The 23,024-nt window shown below is 41.7% G+C and overlaps 1 protein-coding gene and 1 long non-coding RNA gene across 2 annotated transcripts in view; one reads left to right on the forward strand and one right to left on the reverse strand.

Annotated features, from left to right (window-relative positions):
• The first annotated feature begins 5,411 nt into the window (after positions 1-5,411).
• LOC118930437 (uncharacterized) lies at positions 5,412-14,319 on the forward strand. Its single transcript, XR_005032054.2, has 3 exons — positions 5,412-5,578; positions 12,141-13,350; positions 14,161-14,319. It is a non-coding gene; the product is annotated as an uncharacterized LOC118930437 (long non-coding RNA).
• A 134-nt stretch (positions 14,320-14,453) lies between these two features.
• Positions 14,454-23,024, reverse strand: part of LOC118930434 (caspase-14-like) — a 28,536-nt gene continuing 19,965 nt past the window's right edge. The window contains exons 6-7 of the mRNA XM_036921693.2: positions 17,774-17,883; positions 14,454-16,260 (exon numbers count right to left, since the gene is read on the reverse strand). Of these exons, the coding sequence (XP_036777588.1) occupies positions 16,159-16,260; positions 17,774-17,883 (212 nt within the window). The 3' untranslated portion in view covers positions 14,454-16,158. The remainder of the gene's footprint in view (positions 16,261-17,773; positions 17,884-23,024) is intronic.

The following is a 23,024-nucleotide window of genomic DNA, read 5'->3' on the forward strand; positions in this document are numbered from 1 at the left end:
CATCCAGCTCACAGGGCCTTGATGGGTCTATCACTCTCAAGGCCTACACGGCCCTGACTGCCTGTTTTGCTGTAATAAAGGCAGATGCACAAGTCTCATCCAAGTTCCACCTGAAGCCCTTTTGTACCAACAGGTGTAAGGGCTTCAGAATTTGTGCCAAGTGCGGTATAAACACTCTCCAGTAGCCTAGAAGATCCAGAAACTTCTGTACCAATACTACAGTTGTAAGGGTAGGAAAGGCCTGGACTTTATCTATAATTGCTTCTGGTATAACTTTGGTCTTACCTGACCAGATGACCTCCAAGAATTTGACAGACAAACCAGGTCCCTGAACCTTGGTACTGTTCACAGCCCATCCTTTCTCCTGTAAATACTGCAGCAGTCTAGGTGCTGCACCTTCTAGATCTGACGTGCGCACGACATCATCGATATAATGGTTGGCAGTTTCTCCCATGTAGCCAAGTCCTGGGCTACAAGTCCATGACAGATGGTGGGGCTGTGGAGGTATCCCTGCGGGAGGATGGTGAAAGTCCATTGCCATCCTTCCCACATGAAGGCAAACAGTTCCCGACTTTCCTGCTCAATGTCAATGGAAAAGGCGGCACTAGCAAGATCTACCACATAATGGTATGTTCCTAGTTCATGGCTGAGGGTATCCATCAGGCCTGCAATAGAGGGGACAGCAGCATGGATAGGGGATATGACTTTATTCAGTTCTCTGTAATTCACAGTCATATGCCAGGAGCCATCTGGCTTTTTTACTGGCCACACTGGGGAATTGAAAGGACTATGGGTGGGCTTCATAATACCACCTTTTCCAGCTCCTGGAGTTTCTCCAATCTCTTTATGCCCGCTAGGCACATTGTATTGTTTGGTATTAGTCACCCACTGAGGCACAGGCAAAGCTATGGGCGGGTGCCTAGCATATCCCCTCAGAACTGCCTTCACCACATGTACTCTCAATCTGAACTCACCTTCAGTGATCTGCAACCATAGACCCTGCAGGATATCAATCCCCAAAATATACTCAGGGATGGGAGATACATACACAGTATACTCTTTTGGGGGTAGACACCCTATTCCCAAAGGGATTTGGGCTTTTTTTCACTCTGAAAGCCTTATCCCCATATTCATCTATGATAGTGGGGGTGCTGGGGAACCGCTCAGGGTTACCATGAATCAGTGAACATTCAGCCCGTATGTCCACCAGAGCCAGGACACATTGTATGTTTACTGGGGACCAATGGATAGCTACTTCAACATATGGTCTCTGGTCCCCCCCTGGTCCCTCAGGGCAGATACCTCGACCTTCTCCTCAGTCAAACCGTGTTCCCCAATCATCTTCCTCTGTGGGCTCAAGTGAAGTTGGCTCATTCTCCAGCAGGAAGTCTTGCAAACATACAGACCGAACTCATGGTTCTGTCTCTGACCTCTGCCTCTTTGATCTTAATGGCTGGAACTGCTACTCTGGTTTCAGCTGTTGCATTAGCTCTAGTAAGATCCTATTTGACTTCCCATCTAATCCTTTCATCTGCTCCTGCCGTATTAAATCAACCCACATCTGGGTCCTCGTAACCTTCATGGGGCCCTTTAAACTCGTCTTGTGAGTAGCAGATCTTCTTTTCTTCTTTCTGGGTTCTTGTTGCTTCAGCCTCTCCTAAGTCTGCTACTGTACGTGTCACCTCGCTTATGGGATGTCCTAAGTAAGGGGAAAGAATGGCCATTAGAGACCCAAAGAGGGATGTGGGAGCTGTTTGATGCACAATATTTCTCATCCCAGTAGTGAAAATCTCTTCATCTGGGCCATAATTCTCTGGACTATAGATGGCATTTCTTATGCCTAGCTCTTGTAACACCTGTTGGAGCTCAGCATGCGTCTGCCATCTAACAGGAGAGGATGGTAGATCACCTTGATTGGGCCACACAGCACAAGTGCAGCCATAAGCCAATCGAGGAGGGGGTGACTCCCTGGGGTATGATGTGCATTTTGTAATTGCTGCCTCAAGGTGGGCTGCACTGCCAGGGAAGACAGCTTTCCCATCTCTGATCCCGACAGAACAATTCCATCCACCCCTAAGTCCCACAGACGAGGAGCCAAGCTGATATTAGTCGGGTTATAAACCCTTTCACCCCAAAGAACATTTTGCTGTCAATTTCTCCGGTCACATTGAATCCATAGCGAACTTGCCTGGGGCTCAAACCCATTGGCAAGACAGCTCCCTAGATAATTTTATGTATCAGAGTGAGAACCGCTGATTTACAAGTAGAGAAACTGGGTGGGTTTTTACCCCTAACCTTTTAGTATTTAAAATTTTTTCTGAGTTATGTGTTAAAATTGAAAAAAAAAAACCCACTGCATTTAAACACAGCTGACATGGAAAGAAGTAAACTTAGTCATGGCTTTAAGAATCCTTAGAAACTGAAGACAGAAATAATGGCTCTCAAAGGAAAATAAAAGGAAGAGTTAAAAATGACTATATGAAAACGGAATGGCTGACTTATGGTCAGTGTTCTGTCACTGCAAAACTGTTCTGGCCGGCCTTTGGGGACACTCCCAAATCATCTTAACAGTTCCCTCCCGTACCCACCTCGGAGTCTCGAGAATATTTCCACTGTAACAACCAAGACTCCATACTGTAATTACAGGTGTTCGTTTCTCCACAGAATAACTGTCCATGAGAACTGATCTGCACAATGAAAATTCTTGGTGTGGAAACATATTGGACAGAGTCCAAAGATGAAAAACATGCCGGAGTGGTAGGAACCCACAGCGCAGAGGCCTTGGCCTGAGCACACCTGTCAAACAATGGCTGTAGCTCCCTGCTAGGTGTCCTCCCCACCTCTCAGCCTCCTAGCCCTCTGCATGAGTGTCTCCACCATTTTTAACTCATGCCCATTTTTGATAAAAATCTCAGAGCCTTCCTTTTGCCAGTTTTGGTTTCTGAGGTTTATATTTTTTTAAAAAAAAGCTTTAAAGATTTTATTTTTTGAATACTAAATTGTGCTAGGCACTAGCTTTTGGGGGCTACACTTTACCTGGCGTTGGGTGGTGTTGGGTCGTGTCTCACCTGAGGGTTTCATCCTCTGGAAGGTTCAGTCTGGATTTGGTGAGACCGAAAAATGACATCAAAACATTGTTGGGATAAAAGGGTTTATACCCAGCTTTACATTCGTGGTGGCAGGTCAAGCACTAGAATCCTGTCCGCCTTGGGACAAGTTTGCATGCAGCAAGCTGATCCCTGCCTCCAGGCCTCTTTGCTGCCTCGCAGCCCCAGAGCACTGGGTAGAGCGTTTATATATATAGAGAGAGAGAGTCAATAATAACTTAATGCCCACATGTGTGCAAGCCTGCATTGAGCATTGCACATGCACAGTGGGCAAGCAGATCAGGGTTAGGTGAGAATCCTGGTAAGGGGAACTCCCAATTCTCTACAGGTGGCTAGAAGGGTCCCTGCTCTGATTTGAAGCTGAGAGAATGTGGGGCACAGGCATCGAGTTCACCTTGGGCACTTCCCCACCTCCCTTTCTTACCAAACTTCCCCCTTATGTTGAGGGCGGTCGAAACCTAAGGGAAACTGAGGGAGGACAGCTGAGAGACTGGGGTGAAAGAACGGTCAGTTTTAAGAGATAAGGAAGTACACTAAGGAAAATAGCAAGTCCCGAATGTTGAGTCTGAGTGTGCTGAGATAGGATTTATCCTGAGGACATAAAATGCTTGTTTTGCAAAAGAGTACGTGAACACTCAGGCATGTGCTTCTTGACCCCTGGTTAACTTTCCCTCCCTGAGTGTGTATATAAAGAGGAGAATAAAAGCTATATGGCACGATTCCAGCTCGACTGCGCATCCTCTCAGAGTGATTTGTGTATTTGTTCAGCTCTACGCCTCCCCTTTGGGACTGTTTGACTTTGACAGGCACCGTCAAGTGGCGCCCGAACAGGGACCTGAAGTATGGAGGGAACGTGAAGAGCCACGGCGAGGTGACAGTGCGCACGAAGCAGGTAAGGGGCGGCGAATTATTTAACCTCTGAGAGTATCATGGGGGCAGGAAACAGCTGAGTCCTGTTCACACAGATACGTAAGCATATGCTGCGGATGCGCGGCGCAAAGGTAGAACAACCCATTCAAAAAGCTCAATTATTAAAAACTGACTGACACAAACATTTACTCTTATTAATTAACCTTGCTCCCCATTCAAAGCAGTCCTTTTAGGTCTGCACCATTTTCTCCTGTGTAATGTAAGTGGAGCCTGTAAAGTAATCAAGCTGAACCCTCAGACCAACATATAAATAGCTCTATTCTATTAACTCCTTTCCTTAGAGGCAGTCGTCCTGGAGCTAAGCATTTCCTTGTCTGCAGCCCCAGGGAAGTGATACAAGCCTGTGACTCAGATCAAGACTCTAGCAGTGAAAAGTCACACAGTCCCTGCACTTATCAGGCAGGCAGGGGCCTCTCAAGGAATGACTAAAGCTCGGGCAGTAAAAACTAGGAAAACTGAGAGTAATTCAATCCTTAAATTCTAAAAAAGAAGTGTCTTATCTTCTGCACACAAACCTGGCCTCAGTACAAACTCCCTGATTAGAGAGGTTTGGCCCCTGAAAGAAGTATGCAATATGATGTTATGCAGCTAAATATATTTTGCCACAAGGAAAGAAAATAGTCAAAAGTCTCACGAACTACCACAGTATGGAATTGGTTTTCTAAATTCTTTTAGTAAAAATCTATTCTATTTATTGGGTTCATTATTATCTTTGAAAATTGGGAAGTGTTAAACTAGACTCCCTGAAATAGAAGAAATTTATCTTCTACAATACAGCCTGGCTTTAAATAACTAGTGCTAGAATTGTACTTGCATTTCATTTCCAGCCCCCTGGATGCACACAGTCCCTATCATCAGTTCAGAGCCTTCATCGGCCCTGTTAGTCTGGGGCTGTCTAAAACTTAACCCAGTTATGTAAACTGCTTGCCCTTAGAGTGTATTCTTGAAAACTGAAGCACTTTTAATAAAGTAAGCTAAAAAGAAAGAAGGCAATTGAATATTAGTAACTCAAATCTTTATATCAGTTTGTCTGTGTATATGCTTTTATATGAAAAGTGTTGCTAACTGTAGTCATTACATCTCAGTCTGTATGTCTAAGTGTGTAAATAAAAAATATTTTCTACCTCCGGATGGTATATTAATAAAAAATGATTTAAAAACAACTGCTTGTGAACATTGGGCATTCTAAAACTTCCAGAAAAATCTAATAAAAAATATTAAGCATTAATGCTAACTTAAGTTTAAGTGAAATGGATATGTCCTTATAGTTATCAGCTGCCAGTTTACTTAAAGTCATTTAAGTTGATATTGCCTGTTAAATATTTCAAGAAGATGCTTAAAGAAAACTTTGTCTAATGTTTGGAAAAAGTTTTATAAGTAATCTGGTATGGTTGGTAAAAATAAGTAAACAAGTGTAGTAAATGAACATCTTAATAATAATACTGTATTAATGTATAACAGTGTATGTATCTGCAAACACCCTGAGAATTTTTGCGGTAACCAAAATTCTTAAAGTTTGCTAAGTTATATAGACATATTTTGTGCTTAATGAGAAATTGTGCTGTAAGGGACATTTTCAAAAATGATAAAATATGTTCATAAATGTATCAATCTGAAGACTGCTGATGTAACAGTTTACAATGATCCATTTTTCAGTGTTCACTGAAGGTTAAGGTACCAAATGGTTTTAAGTTCTAATTAAAACTACTTAATATAATAAGGAAAACATTTCAGTATGCTAAAGAATGTATGTTTTTTAAATTAATTAATTTATTTATTTTGGTGTCATTAATCTACAATTACATGAAAGACATTATGTTTACTAGGCTCCCCCCTTCACCAAGTCCCCCCCACATACCCTTCACAGTCACTGTCCATCAGCATAGTAAGGTGCTGTAAAATCACTACTTGTCTTCTCTCTGTTGCACAGCCCTCCCCGTGCCTCCCCACATTATACATATTAATCATAATGCCCCCTTTCTTTTTCCCTGCCCTTATCCTTCCCTTCCCACCCATCCTCCCCAGTCCCTTTCCCTTTGGTAACTGTTAGTCCATTCTTGGTTTCTGTGATTCTGCTGCTGTTTTGTTCCTTCAGTTTTTCTTTGTTCTTATACTCCACATATGAGTGAAATCATTTGGTACTTGTCTTTCTCCACCTGGCCTATTTCACTGAGCATAATACCCCCTAGCTCCATCCATGTTGTTGCAAATGGTAGGATCTGTTTTTTTCTTATAGCTGAGTAATATTCCATTGTGTATATGTACCACCTCTTCTTTATCCATTCATCTACTGATGGACACTTAGGTTGCTTCCATATCTTGGCTATTGTAAATAGTGCAGCGATAAACATAGGGGTGCATCTGTCTTTTTCAAACTGGAGTGCTGCATTCTTAGGGTAAATTCCTAGAAGTGGAATTCCTGGGTCAAATGGTATTTCTATTTTGAGCATTTTGAGGAACCTCCATACTGCTTTCCACAATGGTTGAACTAATTTACATTCCCACCAGCAGTGTAGGAGGGTTCCCCTTTCTCCACAACCTTGCCAACATTTGTTGTTGTTTGTCTTTTGGATGGTAGCCGTCCTTACTGGTGTGAGGTGATATCTCATTGTGGTTTTAATTTGCATTTCTCTGATAACAAGCGATGTGGAGCATCTTTTCATGTGTCTGTAGGCCATCTGAATTTCTTCTTTACAGAGCTGTCTATTTAGCTCCTCTGCCCATTTTTAAATTCGATTATTTGCTTTTTGTTTGTTGAGGTGTGTGAGCTCTTTATATATTTTGGATGTCAACCCTTTATCGGATCTGTCATTTATGAATATATTCTCCCATACTGTAGGATACCTTTTTGTTCTATTGATGGTGTCCTTTGCTGTACAGAAGCTTTTCAGCTTGATATAGTCCCACTTGTTCATTTTTGCTTTTGTTTCCCTTGCCCGGGGAGATATGTTCAAGAAGAGGTCACTCATGTTTATGTCTAAGAGATTTTTGCCTATGTTTTTTTCTAAGAGTTTTATGGTTTCAAGACTTACGTTCAAGTCTTTGATCCATTTCGAATTTACTTTTGTGTATGGGGTTAGACAGTGATCCAGTTTCATTGTAGCTGTCCAGTTTTGCCAGCACCATCTGTTGAAGAGACTGTCATTTCCCCATTGTATGTCCATGGCTCCTTTATCGAATATTAGTTGACCATATATGTTTGGGTTAATGTTTGGAGTCTCTGTTCTGTTCCATTGGTGTGTGGCTCTGTTTTTGTGCCAGTAACAAATTGTCTTGATTACTGTGGCTTTGTAGTAGAGCTTGAAGTTGGGGAGTGAGATCCCTCCCACTTTATTCTTCTTTCTCAGGATTGCTTTTGGCTATTCGGGGTCTTTGGTGTTTCCATATGAATTTTTGAACTATTTGTTCCAGTTCATTGAAGAATGCTGTTGCTAATTTGATAGGGATTGCATTGAATTTGTATATTGTTTTGGGCAGGATGGTCATTTTGACGATATTAATTCTTCCTAGCAAGGAGCATGGGATGAGTTTCCATTTGTTAGTGTCCTCTTTAATTTCTCTTAAGAGTGTCTTATAGTTTTCAGGGTATAGGTCTTTCACTTCCTTGGTTAGGTTTATTCCTAGGTATTTTATTCTTTTTGATGCTATTGTGAATGGAATTGTTTTCCTGATTTCTCTATTAGTTCATTGTTAGTGTATAGGAAAGTCACAGATTTCTGTGTTAATTTTGTATCCTGCAACTTTGCTGAATTCTGATATTAGTTCTAGTAATTTTGGAGTGGAGTCTTTAGGGTTTTTTATGTACAATATCATGTCATCTGCAAACAGTAACAATTTAACTTCTTCTTCACCAATCTGGATTCCTTGTATTTCTTTGTTTCGTCTGATTGCCGTGGCTAGGACCTCCAGTACTATGTTAAATAACAGTGGGGAGAGTGGGCATCCCTGTCTTGTTCCCGATCTCAGAGAAAAAGCTTTTAGCTTCTTGCTGTTCAGTATGATGTTGGCTATGGGTTTATCATATATGGCCTTTATTATGTTGAGGTACTTGCCCTCTATGCCCATTTTGTTGAGAGTTTTTATCATGAATGGATGTTGAATTTTGTCAAATGCTTTTTCAGCATCTATGGAGATGATCATGTGGTTCTTGTCTTTCTTTTTGTTCATGTGGTGGATGATGTTGATGGATTTTTGAATGTTGTACCATCCTTGCATCCCTGGGATGAATCCCACTTGGTCATGGTGTATGATCCTTTTGATGTATTTTTGAATTCGGTTTGCTAATATTTTGTTGAGTATTTTTGCATCTACGTTCATCAGGGATATTGGTCTGTAGTTTTCTTTTTTGTGGGGTCATTGCCTGGTTTTGGTATTAGGGTGATATTGGCTTCATAGAATGAGTTTGGGAGTATCCCCTCCTCTTCTATTTTTTGGAAAACTTCAAGGAGAATGGGTATTATGTCTTCTCTGTATGTCTGATAAAATTCTGAGGTAAATCCATCTGGCCCGGGGGTTTTGTTCTTGGGTAGTTTTTTGATTACCGCTTCGATTTCGTTGCTGGTAATTGGTCTGTTTAGATTTTCTGTTTCTTTCTGGGTCAGTCTTGGAAGGTTGTATTTTTCTAGGAATTTGTCCATTTCTCCTATTTTTTCCAGCTTGTTAGCATATAGGTTTTCATAGTATTCTCTAATAATTCTTTGTATTTCTGTGGGGTCCGTCGTGATTTCTCCTTTCTCGTTTCTGATTCTGTTGATGTGTGTTGATTCTCTTTTTCTCTTAGTAAGTCTGGCTAGAGGCTTATCTATTTTGTTTATTCTCTTGAAGAACCAGCTCTTGGTTTCATTGATTTCTTTCTATTGTTTTATTCTTCTCAATTTTATTTATTTCTTCTCTGATCTTTATTATGTCTGTCCTTCTGCTAACTTTAGGCCTCATTTGTTCTTCTTTTTCCAATTTCGATAATTGTGACATTAGACTATTCATTTGGGATTTTTCTTCCTTCTTTAAATATGCCTGGATTGCTATATACTTTCCTCTTAAGACTGCTTTCACTGCGTCCCACAGTAGTTGGGGCTTTGTGTTGTTGTTGTCATTTGTTTCCATATATTGCTGGATCTCCATTTTAATTTGGTCATTGATCCATTGATTATTTAGGAGCATGTTGTTAAGCCTCCATGTGTTTGTGAGCCTTTTTGCTTTCTTTGTACAATTTATTTCTAGTTTTATACCTTTGTGGTCTGAAAAGTTGGTTGGTAGGATTTCAAATCTTTTGGAATTTACTGAGGCTCTTTTTGTGGCCTAGTAAGTGGTCTATTCTGGAGAATGTTCCATGTGCACTTGAGAAGAATGTGTATCCTGCTGCTTTTGGGTGTAGAGGTCTATAGATGTCTATTAGGTCCATCTTTTCTAGTGTGTTGTTCAGTGCCTCTGTGTCCTTACTTATTTTCTGTCTGGTGGATCTGTCCTTTGGAGTGAGTGGTGTGTTGAAGTCTCCCAAAATGAATGCATTGCATTCTATTTCCTCCTTTAATTCTGTTAGTATTTGTTTCACATATGTTGGTGCTCCTGTATTGGGTGCATCTATATTTATAATGGTTATATCCTCTTGTTGGACTGAGCCCTTTATCATTATGTAACGTCCTTCTTTATCTCATTACTTTCTTTGTTTTGAAGTCTATTTTGTCTGATACTAGTATTGCAACACCTGCTTTTTTCTCACTGTTGTTTGCATGAAATATCTTTTTCCATCCCTTGACTTTTAATCTGTGCATGTCTTTGGGTTTGAGGTGAGTCTCTTGTAAGCAGCATAAAGATGGGTCTTGCTTTTTTATCCATTCTATTATTCTGTCTTTTGATTGGTGCATTCAGTCCATTTACATTTAGGGTGATTATTGAAAGATATGTATTTATTGCCATTGCAGGCTTTAAGTTTGTGGTTACCAAAGGTTCAAGGTTAGCTTCTTTACTATCTTACTGTCTAATTTAACTTGCTTATTGAGCTATTATAAACACTGTCTGATGATTCTTTATTTCTCTCCCTTATTCCTCCTCCTCCATTCTTCATATGTTGGGTGTTTTGTTCTGTGCTCTTTTTAGGAGTGCTCCCATCTAGAGCAGTCCCTCTAAGATACCCTGTAGAGGTGGTTTGTGGGAGGCAAATTCCCTCCACTTTTGCTTGTCTGGGAATTGTTTAATCCCTCCTTCATATTTAAATGATAATCATGCTGGATACAGTATTCTTGGTTCAAGGCCCTTCTCTTTCATTGCATTAAATATATCATACCATTCTCTTCTGGCCTGTAAGGCTTCTGTTGAGAAGTCTGATGATAGCCTGATGGGTTTTCCTTTGTAGGTGACCTTTTTTTCTCTCTGGCTGCCTTTAATACTCTGTCCTCATCTTTGATCTTTGCCATTTTAATTATTATGTGTCTTGGTGTTGCCCTCCTTGGGTCCCTTGTCATGGGAGTTCTGTGTGTTTCTGTGGTCCGAGAGGCCACTTCCTCCCCTAGTTTGGGGAATTTTTCAGCAATTATTTCTTCAAAGACACTTTCTGTCCTTTTTTCTCTCTATTCTTCTTCTGGTACTCCTATGATGCGAATATTGTTCCTTTTGGATTGGTCACACAGTTCTCTTTAATATTCTTTCATTCCTGGAGATCCTTTTATCTCTCTCTGCATCAGCTTCTCTGCATTCCTGTTCTCTGTTTTCTAGTCCATTAATGGTCTCTTGCATCTCATCCATTCTGCTTTGACGTTCTTCCAGAGATTGTTTTATTTCTGCATTCTCCCTCCTTAGTTCTTGCATATTTCTCTGCAAGTCCATCAGCATGGTTATGACTTTTGTTTTGAATTCTTTTTCAGGAAGATTGATTAAATCTACCTCCCCAGATTCCTTCTCAGGAGGGGATGTTGAAGGTGTCTGGGTTAGCCTGGTCTGGATCAAATTTTTTTGCCTTTTCATGTTGTTAGATGCTGTGGTATCCTATTGACTCATCTGTCAGCTGGGAGAGCCAAGACCTTTTCCACTTGCTCCTGGCCTTTCTTTACTGGAACAAGGCGACCCCTAGCGGCTTGTGTTGGGCAATTGTGTGTAGACTGGGTCTGTTTCTTGCCCAGCCGCTATGGAGGAAGCTCCCTTGCTGTGGGCATGGCCAGTCTCAGGCTGCTGCTATGCTATGGCAGGACGCTGGAGTGGGAACAGATGGGGGGGCTGTTTATCTCCGTGAGGGGTCTCAGAGCTGCAGCCCAGGGGGTTAGGGTGCCCGGAGTTCCCCAGGAGTCCCAGCTGCTGGGCTAAGTGTCCCGGGACGCTTCCGTCCAGCTGTGAGGTCCCTGTCCCTTTCAGACTTTCAAAAAGCACTTGCTTTTCTTTGTCCCAGGGGCGCTAACCGCGGGGACCCACTCACAGTTCGTACTATCCTGTTTCCCTAGTATCCAGCACCCCACGCCTGGGTGCGGATGGCGAGGGCTGGGTGTTCAGCAGTCCTGGGCTCCGTCTCCCTCCCCGCTCCGACTCCTCTCCTCCCGCCGGGAGCTGGGGTGAGGGGCGCTCGGGTCCCGCCAGGCCGCGGCTTGTATCTTACCCCCTTCGCAAGGCGCTGGGTTCTCGCAGGTGTGGATGTGGTCTGGCTGTTGTCCTGTGTCTTCTGGTCTTTTAGGGATAGTTGTATTTGTTGTATTTTCAAAAATATATGTTTTTGGGAGGAGATTCCCACTGTCCTACTCATGCTGCCATCTTGGCCGGGGCTCAAGAATGTATGTTTTAATGAGAAGGTATAAGGAATAAAAATGCATTGTGTTGAAAGTAAAAGAAGATAAATATTCAGAAGTACAGCTGTTTGTTCAAGGAAAGAAAACACTGAACGTTAAGAGGAAAGTTGTAAAAGGTTTATAAAAGATTGATATAATCATGCTATGTGAAATTAAAGCAAAGAAATCTTGATATCAAGTATATAGCAAGACTAGAATTTTTGTTTGTTAAAAGAAGAAAAATTTATTAGTCTACCTTTAATGTTGAGATTGCAAAAAGTTTTCTAATTGTTTATTAAAACAGTTTCTTATGCTTAAAGTCTTAATGAATTGTCTGAGTATTTAAGAAAATGAGATCTTAATATTAAAAAGACTAAGCTAAGTGTTGTTAACAACTATGTAACCTTCTGCATTTGCTTTTAAACTTTCTTATTATCATTCTGGTTAAATAATAAGTGTTATTTAATAACTATAATTCTATTTAGGCAAGTGCCTTAAAAACTTTTGACAACTTCCCAAGACCAAATTTAAAAAGTATTTTTACCTCTCAATTAACTCTGATATTTTCCAGAGGGCCCCTGGAACATGTCAGAGGAATTTCTTCTCCTCATCAAGGAAAATGTTTGATTAATTTGGCTTATTTACCTGATATATACTTACCTGGAAAGCGCTGTCAAAAAGAATAATGCTAAACTTTATTACTGAATGTTTTATGTTACAGAAATATCACTCTTCCCCCTAAGACACTTACTCCTGATGCCCAATTAAATTTGCTTGTTAGTACTACTATAATTACTGAATGTGTATGTATTAATTGTACTCATGTACCCTCTTACTGTAACTCTACAATCAATGTAAAATGGTCTTCTAGATAGAGACTTCCAAATGGTTGGGTACTTTTGTGTAATAACAAAACATATCAAGCCCTTTCTTCACACTATCGAGGTGTTTGTGGTGTGGGATGCATTCTTCCTGCTCTAATAGACCATCCTGGATATAAGCGCAAGAGACTTCTCCAAGCTCTGCCATCCGATTGTGATGAAACTTGAAACTTTCAGATCCTGCTGCTGTTGCAGTTGCAGCTGCATTCCTTCTGCCGGTTCTGGTTCCTAGACTTGTCATTGGAATGCAGAAAGAGATGTCCAAGCTGGCCTGTGCATACAGTAAAACAACAAATCTGACTGCTTCTATATTATCTGAACTCAACCAAGAACTGGGAGAAGTGCAAGCTGCAGTGCTTCAGAATCGCACTGCTATAGACAATCTGCTGTTAAAAGAGTATGTGGGCTAAAACTAATGAGACATTAGACATAGCCCAATTACTATATTAAATCAGATAAAAAGCATGTTCAAAGAACCCCTGAATAGTCTCTGGCACACTGTCACACCTCTCTTAACCCTAAGCATTTTATGTCTTTTATTGCTGTTACTAGGGCCTTGTGTCCTTTGCAACATGTGGAAACTCATCCAGCAAGCCCTAAGAGACCTGCATCATTTGAAATTGCAGACGGCTCCCCCACTTATAAATCATGAGATTTAAAGCCAAGTATGGTAGCCAATGACGGGTAAGATATGGTTGAATTGTAAATACCATCCTAAGGGAGTGGTCGACAGAGGACTATAGCCCCATGACAGGTAAGGATTTACTTCAACCATACAACCTAAGACAGGCACATACCTTGACCCAGTCTGAGTTGGGCTGGTTGTTTTATTGAAGAAAAAAGGGGGAGATGTTGAGGGCGTTCGAAACCTAAGGGAAACTGAGGGAGGGCAGCTGAGAGACTGGGGTGAAAGAACGGTCAGTTATAAGAGATAAGGAAGTACACTAAGAAAAATAACAAGTCCCTAATGTTGAGTCTGAGTGTGCTGAGATAGGATTTATCCTGAGGACATAATATGCTTGTTTTGCAAAAGAGTACGTGAACACTCGGGCATGTGCTTCTTGACCCCTGGTTAACTTTCCCTCCCTGAGTGTTTATGTAAAGAGGAGAATAAAAGCTATACGGCACGATTCCAGCTCAACTGGGCGTCCTCTCAGAGTGATTTGTGTATTTGTTCAGCTCCACGTCGCCCCTTCGGGACTGTTAGGTTTTGACGGGCACTGTCACCCTTGCTCATCCTCACCATTTCTCTGGTATCCAGTTGTCCTATAGTCCTCCCACAAAGCTGACCTGTACAGCAGTCTGAGAAGTGGTCCAAACTAATGTTTCCCTCATTTGTCCCTCAGTTAAACAGTAATGGTCCCTGCCCACTGAAAACATTCTTACAGCATGGCTCTGTCACCTGGCATTTTGTGTCTTATATTAGTTCAAGCATTGGAATCCCAGCTTTATCAATGTTAACTGACACTGAACAAGTCACTTACCCTCTCCCAGGAAAAAAGAGCAGCTGATATTTCACCAGCTGCCATCCTCTCTGAAATGAGCCCCTGTACCTGGGACCCTATAGGATGCAAGTGAACAGAAGAGGCTCACCTGATGTTCTTATTTTATGAACCAAAGAGACATTTTAATGTTCTATAAAAATAAACAAAGTTACAAATCAAATATCAAAACACAAAGGTTTAAAAATTAAATCACATGTCTGTACTTAAGTCACATTAACTAAAAAGGGACACAATTATTCCTGAAATGGAGACTGGCCTGGAGACTGTGGGTTGCTTCAGTCATTTTGGTCCTCAGTCTTCTGAGCACTCTTATCAGACACCTGTCTCCTCACCCAGGCAGCTTGAATCCCAGGCACAGCATCTGCAGGATGTGCATCCAGCAGGCTTACTAAGAAGTCAGAGCTCACTGAAGGCCCGCAAGATGAGTTCTCCAGCCTCAGCCAAGCCAAATCTCCTTTATAACGATGGGGAAACAGGTCCAAATACATTCTAAGGTTACACAAAAGTTAGACACAGCTGCAGTGATGACTCCTGCTCAGTCCAGAGTTTGTTACTCTAAAAACCTGGTCTACATGCAGGTTTTCTTCCTGGTGGGATGGGCCCCAAGTTGTACCCTGCAGAATGTGTGATCCAGAGAGTGTGAAGGGCACTGCAGGCAGAGATGAGAGAGCATTCATTCAAGTTCACTCACCCACAAGCCAATTCTGAGAGGGTGACTGAAGGGGCAAATCATAGGTGGGGCCAGGACCCAAGACAAACAGACCCTGCACATGTGGCATGTGGGAGGCCCTGGGGGACTTGGGAGTCTATTCTGCAGGTTGTGGGGAGTTCAAGGATTATTAACAATGGGGGTGTGTGTCATAATAAATTTATTATGACATGAATATCTTTATGAAGAGATTTAGGGGAAAGTTAGGCTAACTTTCAACTTGTTAAAATGGCTATTCATCATCCACGTAGTGAGGACAACTAGCAGGGGTAATGCAGAGATAATGGAGGATCTGAGGAATGGATAACATCACTGGAAGACAGGTACCAACAATCACTAAACATTCACCACAGAGCTTCTCTGTGTCTTAAGGCACAATGAAAGCTGGGGTACAGGACAGAAGGGGGCACATGGCCTCAGAGCTCAGGGCAGGTGCAGAGAGAAACCAAGCAGCCAGTACACAGGCATGCACCCCACAGCAGCACTAGCGCTACAGAGAAACACAGACGTCTCTGAGCCAGCGATGCTGGAACCAAATTCTGAAGGACAGCAGTAGTCCCAACATACTTAGGCAGCCAAGAGGAGCTGGGGAACAGGTGGGAGGTGGAAACTGGGAAGGCATCAAGGGTACCATGTACAGGCAGAGACACCCAGCATAGCTTGAGGATGGCTTACAGAGTCAGAAAGGAAACCAGTCTGGCTGCAGATGCCCCCAGGGGCCATCAGATGACACAGAGGACAAAACTACATAAAGCCAGTGTTTGAAATCTAAGCCAAGAAAATGAGAATCAAAGGAGTACCAAATTCTGAGTGGGAGAGGGTGGGGTGAAATCAGTAGAGAATCACAGGATGACAACAGTATACAAACAGAGTTGGAGTTCCATGTTTTGATAATAGTTCAGGAAAAAAATGTTCAGAAAACAGTGACCTTTTAAAGGAAGTCAAATTATTTACAAGTATTGAATAACTGTATACAAATCCAGTAACAAGTACACAAAACAAATCAGATAAATACTAGTGACAGAAATGAGCCACAAGCCAATTCTGAGAGGGTGACTGAAGGGGCAAATCATAGGTGGGGCCAGGACCCAAGACAAACAGACCTTGCACATGTGGCATGTGGGAGACCCTGGGGGACTGGGGAGTCTATTCTGCAGGTTGTGGGGAGTTCAAGGATGCTAGTATCAAGGAATGATAACTGTTAGTCCTATGCTACAAATGTACTTTAGAAAACAAAGTTTTTTATAAAGCAGTCCTTATTTTTAAATCTTCCTGGCATCAAAAGTACACAGATTTAGTTAAAGTTGATTCCATTACAAGCGATACTTTTATTGGTTCCTTGTGTAGGTGGAATTCAGTGTGTACCACTATGTTATTCACCTGTAAGGCAAAAGCACAAGATAAAAACACTGTCCAAAGGAATGTGGGGAACCAAGTGAAGCCCATGAGTGAGCCCAGGCGCGATGGCGGGATTCTGTGACTGCCAAGAAAACCATGCAACTAGCGCTCTAAGGAGCACATGCCACCAGGGGCTGGGGATGCAGCAGCGCAGGATGGAAGGGACACGGGGCTGCACAGCCCCACACCTGGGGCCAGCCTCTTCCTGCCCTGGGTCACCTTAGGCAAGGTGTTGGCCCTCTGAGCGTTGGTAACTCGAGGGAAAAGGAAGGGTTGGATTCTGTTACACCCAGTTTCCAATGGTTGGCAACCCCAGAGATTCCTGTAACGACCTCTCATCTGCCTCTTCATGGAGCTGTGGGCGCTTTTAGTGCAAAGGCCACAATGGGCGTGGTCTTGGGCTTGTGTTTTCAGTGTTTACTCAGCAAGAGCTTTAAAAATGCAGGGTGTTCAGTGAAGACAACATGCTGGTTGAGACTTAACTGGTCAGCAGAACTGTTCAGACAGCATTAGCCAAAATGGATTTCTATTTGTAGTTGGTTAAATCTGCCTTTATTATGACATTGCCCTGAGAACTGACAAGAAACTGTTTTCTTAATAAGAGAAATTGCACTGTGTGGGGTGCCTGGGTATGCGGTTGGCACGACTGTTGCAATCGTCTATGGTTCCTTCCTGAACATCTTCCTAACAGCCCACCTCCAATGAGGTGAAAAAGGGTTTGAAAGCTGGTACGCATCATATGTAAAGTATTAACGTTACTTTTTTAAAGAGATAGAAACAGTTACCATACGTTGGGGAAGAAGAGGAGGACCTAACACACTGTGGGGGCCATGAGCCCCACCCTGGACCACGGCTGCCCACGCCAGCCACCACCTGAGGGCTGCAGATGGCTTACCTGGGTTAGTATCTGCAGAGCGCAGGGAACAGTACAGGCCCAGGGTGAGCCCGCAGAGATGTCAGCACTGTTGTCACTGTGCTCATTTACAACCTTTCTAATGAGCTCTCTCGGGGTGTAAAAATGCCCAGATTAAGAACATTACTTGTCAATCCTGGTGTGATAGAACACGCTAATCAGCTATTCTCCAAACTGTGGTTCATGCATTAATCTGCAGCAATGGTCTCCAGTGAACACTTGTACAGGCTGGGGGGTGGTGCATGCTACCATGGTACTTAAAGAAGCCCTGGGGCCTCCCCTCTTCTGGGGCCATGGGGCCAGGCCAAAGCTGACAAAGGGCAGGATGACAGAGCTCGCCTACCATGCAAGTGACCACTCACGTTACCAGTGAACACAAAGCGCATCTCATTTTTCTCAGTTTCTGGTTAAACCACAGTTCCTGAATGCCACTGTCACCTAAACTCACAATCAACCATTGTTTCCAAGCCCCAACCCAGTGATGTCTTGTTTTCACGGTTTAAGTTTATCTCATGGAAATGTTCTCTGCAAGAGTGCTGGCTTTAGGGCAGATAAGTCCAGATTCACCTGGAATGTACTCACTCTGGTGAAGAAATCAGCGATGTGCCACTTATTTCCATACTGTTTAAAGACTTCAATCATCGCTTCAATCATCACAGAGCCGTTTCGGGGGTGCCGCAAAGCAACGTGATCTATGGAGTAAAATTGAAAACATTTCACCCATTTTCCTCCTGTTTGCATCTACCTTGTTCCTTTACACACAGTTAAAATATAGGAAGTGGCTTTGGGCCGAGAATGTAGACACTCTTGTATTAGACACAGGTACAAGCAGAGCCCCCAGGGACTACTGTGGCCAACAGCACAGAGTCTCTCACCAGGGCAATTCTTTTACATGCATTTTTTTAAAAAGTTTTCAAATATACACAAAAGTAAAAATCAAAATTTAACAAATCCCCCATATAATCATCCCCCCGATTCAAGTTATCACCATTTTGCCACATTTGCTTCATTTATCCCTTTTCTAGATTTTTATTTCTGACTTTTGCTATAACACTTTAAGCTAACTACCCCTAAATACCTCCAACATGGAATTTATTTTGGGGTCCTCAAATTTAATTTTTGAAATTATTTTTATTAGTTATATTAAAAGACAGGAAACAGTTTAGTGTGGAAATTCAATGAGAATATCAAAATTGCACCCTCTTATAGTGATGCTATATTGGAACAGAAAAAAATGGGACATGTTTGCAACCTCAGAATAGGCAAAGGTCTCTTTGAACAAGAAAAACATAAACCATAAGAGGAAAAATTGATAAAGTGGATTTCATCAAAATTAAAAACCTTTGCTTTTCTAAAGATATTTTTTAAAAAATGAAAAGCAAGACACAGATTGGGAGAAAATATTTGTAACATGAGCCAGACAAAGAATTTGTACCCATAATATATAAAGAACTCTTAGAACTTAGTAAGAAAATCAACAACCCAATAAAAAAAAAGTGTGCAAAGACATAAACAGACACTAAGCAAAAGAAGATAACATGAATGGCCACTAGGTACATGAAAAGGTAATCATTATTAGTCTTCTAAAATGCAAATTAAAACCACAAGGTGATACTATTATACATTTATTAGATTGTCTAAAATTTTAAAAACAGATCAAAGTAAGTGATAAGGAGGAAGTGGAGCAACTGGAACTCTTGTGCACTGCTAGTGGGAATGTAAAATGACATAACCAAATTGAAAAAGAATCTGGCAGTGTCTTTAAAATTTAAACCTACACCTACTCTATGAACCACCCATTCCACCCAAGGAAAACAAAAACATACCCGAAGACTTGCACCCATGTGGTCACAGCAGCTCTATTTGTAATTACCAAAAATCAGCAGAAGATAGGCCAAAAAAAAAAGAGGTAAAAAACCTAATAGTGTATAATTCTAGTTGTATAAAATTTCAGAAAATGTAATATAATCTGTGGTGACCTAGGAATAGGGATGGAAGCAGGGATGGAATAAAACAGAAAACTTTTTGGGATGGTGGAAATACTTGCTTATCTTGATCATGGTGACAGTGTCACACATGTATACTTATGTCATATCTGCTCAAACTGTCTACTTGAAATATGTGCAACCCACATTTCAATCACACCTCAATAAAGTCATAAAAATCCACAGGACAGATCTGTTCAGTGTGGGAGCTAGACAGGGATTTCAGTACTGCCCCTCTCAGAGTCAATCTAAGTTAGAAACCCTGCATCACAGTGATTCACAGTCATCCACCTGGTGTTCTTCAAACTGCAGGTTGTGGCCCAATAATCAGTCAAAAAATCAATTTAGTAGATGGAGACTGCTTCATTATAATAGGATAGAATAGAATGTAATAGAAAACATTAAAGTGTCTCAAATAGAGTAAGGGCAACAACTATTTATAAAACGAGTGTGTTACATATGTATTTATACTTTTAGATAATGTATGTAACAGATTAGAATGAATTGTGTATTTTATCAACTCTTAAGATCCAAGGTCTTTTTTTTTCACTTTAGCATCTCTAAAATCTGGATGTGCTGTATAATCTCTGCTATGTCATAGATGAGTGGGTAGCTTCTTGATGACACAAAATAATGGCATGTCTTACTATCAAAGAATTAGATTTGATGAAATATAATAGCCATTTTTTACTATGCATTATGACAAGTAACACTGGGAAGCCTCTGACCTAACATGGTCTGCCACCTCTTCGAAGAACCACACACTGATTAGCCAAACAAAAGTTAAGAGTAGCTGCCAAGGATTTTACCAAATGAAGATTACAAATTTCTCATTACTTGAAAGTGATCCGTGATGGTAAATCCATGGCTATGGGTTCAGTCTTTATGCCAGAGTCTAGTCCACAAAAAGGAGTCTGATAAAAACCGAGTCTGAAACAGGAGGACTTTAGATTCTAGCTGAAAGCTAGTGAGCTTTCACAGATTTGCCAAACAAGGTCAAAAAAAAGATTCCTAGGACTGGGATCCCCCATATTTGCACTGCAGAATCATTTAGAGAACTCTGGGCAATGGAGATGAGCAACAATCACTCACAAGACTAAATACAAATAGCCAATAAACAGATGAAAGCATGTTGTGGCTTCTCTTGCACACAGGTGACATGTCTCTGTTGCAAACCAGGAGAGACAGGCTCTAGAACTCAGAGGAGTCAGGTAGCTGGTATGTCTACAGAAAGCTAGATGTCAGAAATCTGAATTTTTGTGTGAAATCTCCCAAATTTTAAAAGTAATTAAACTTTAAAATGTTTTAAATTCATTTTTGGATAATAAAAATGGTTCAAAATTTAAATTACAAAAGGAACCTAGCAAAGTCTCCCTCCCCAGTTGTCCCATGCTCAAGAAAACCAATGCTAATGGGTTCTTGTATATCCTGGATTGTTCTGGTACAAAGCAGCGTGACCTGTATGCACCCCCCCACCCGCCGCCAATCAGTAGCATTTTGTACATGCTGTTTGATGACCTGGTGTTTTCTTAAACCAATTCTTGGAGGTTGTTTATTATCAGCTCATAGAGAGCCTCTTCCTCCAGTTACACAGTATTCCACTATTTAACCAGTCCCCTGTGCACAGACACTTAGCTTGTTCATAATACTTTGCTGGTTTTAAACAACATCAATGCATGAAGTTGAGCACATGTCATTCAGACATGTTCTAAATATCTGGAAGATAAATTTCTAGACAGGCATTATGTGTGCATTTGTAATTTTGCTAGATAATGCCAAATGTTCCTCCAGAGAAGTGAGACCAATTTCTAGTCCCACTGGTAATTAATAGGCAGTTATCAATTATCTATCTCTTCAGCAAGACTATACATACACTCAAACTTTTTGACCTCTGTCAACCTGATAGATGAAAAATGGTACTTCCATATTGTTTAACTTACTTTCTTCTCAGAAGTAAAGCTGAGCGTTTCTCCATGCTGTGTTCCCTCAGAATAGTCAGTTGGTAGCCTATACCCGCTGTTTTACGGGGCCATTGGTCTTTTGCTTACTGACTCGTGTATTAGGAAAATTGGCATCCACCTGTGTGTTCCCCCCAGTTCCCACTCTCTGCAGAAACCACTAGACTCAATTTTGATTTACCATTCATCTTCCTGGCAATGTCATGGTTTTACCATATATGTGTGTGTATCTCCTTCAACAATACATGTGTGGTCCTGCTTGTTTCAACTTTAAAAGAACAAAACAAAACCCATGCCTGCTGGGACTCTTCACTCAGTGCTGTGTGTCTAAGGTCGGTCCTTTTATTGATGTGGCTCTAGTACCACTCCTTTGAGTCCACAATTTTGTCCACATCCCAAATTATTCCTGTCAAGATCCCCAGTGGCCTCCGCATCTCTAAATCTAAGGGTGACTCCTCTGTCCATATCCTACCCAACCTGTCAGCAGAGTCGGAGAGTCCTTCCCTCTTTCTCAAAACCCTCTTTCCCGAGGCTCCCGGGACACCACACCTCCCAGCTCTCCCCACGTCAGTGGATGTCTTTCATGTCCACTGCTGGTTCTTCTTCACTGTGGCATCCTGTGAAATCCTATGAATGCTGGAGCAAGGCCCGTGGCCTACCCAGGTCACGACTGTAAGGAATATTATATTATAGATGACATTAAAGGATGTCACAAGCCACTGGCCCCCTCGGTTCTCTCTGCAGTGCATACCCCTCACCTGACTCCAGACTTAAATACTCAGTTGCCTTCTGAGCATGTCCACAGGGATGACCAATCGCCACATCAAACTTGACCCCCAATGTCTGCCTTTCCTAGAGTCTTCCCAATGCAGGAAAACAGCCACTTCTTTCTTCCACTTGAAAAATCAGCCTAATATAGTGTCTAAGGCCATACACTGACTATGCTCAAAATTTCAGCTTCTCCAGCTGTTGACCTATGTTCTCTCCTAAAAATCTCCCCTCTCTACTGGATCATTCCCTCAGCCTCTGCACTACAAACAAAACAGCTCTGATCCCTCATTGCCATCCAGATAGCATCCCTATTTCTCAACTCCCTTCAGAGCAAAACCCCATCAGTTAGCTATATTTGCAGCATCCGGTCCCTTTCTTCAATTTCCATTTCTTGAAAATCTTTATACCAACAAAAGAACATGAAACAGGGTAATGAGCTCCTGCACATCCACGCCCAGATCTAACAGCCACTCACATGTTGCTTTATTTGGCCCAGCTCTTCTTTCCTAGTGAAATCGAGTTGAAGCCTCCCTTGAATTCCTCCAAAATTACTTTCTGGCTCTTCCTTCCCTACCTTCCTTGCCTCTCCCAGAGGCAGTCCCTATCCCAAAGGTGTTAGTTATTCTTTCTGTCCATATTTTCATATTTTACTGGCTAATTATTCAGCAGTAATATACTGCATCTTTTTATGTTCTAAAATCTTTACATTAAAGGTATATAGTATAATAAGTATTATGTTAGAACTGTCTTATCTTCACTTGTTGTTACACTTAAAACATTCCCACAACAATTCTTTCAACTCTGGCACAGTTTCCCACTGCCTGAATATACCAAAGACTGTTAGCCTCCCTCCACTTCAATTCTCCTGACATAAACAATTTCAAAGAAGCACCCACATTAGCGGGCCCAACACATCCTGATTTGCCCATTTGCCCAGTGTTAGCACTGAAAATTCCAGTATCCCCAGAAACCCCTTGGTCTCCAAAAAACTGGGGCAGCTGGTCACCTTATCCATGCACATGTGCAGAAGGTTCTTTAGGACACAGGTTCCCAAACTTACTCAGTCCCGGTGCTCTCAGTGCCTCAGTGATTTTTCCCATTTATCAAAGCAGTTAGGGC

Source organism: Manis pentadactyla, chromosome 14 (assembly GCF_030020395.1).
Source record: "Manis pentadactyla isolate mManPen7 chromosome 14, mManPen7.hap1, whole genome shotgun sequence".
Taxonomy (NCBI): domain Eukaryota; kingdom Metazoa; phylum Chordata; class Mammalia; order Pholidota; family Manidae; genus Manis; species Manis pentadactyla.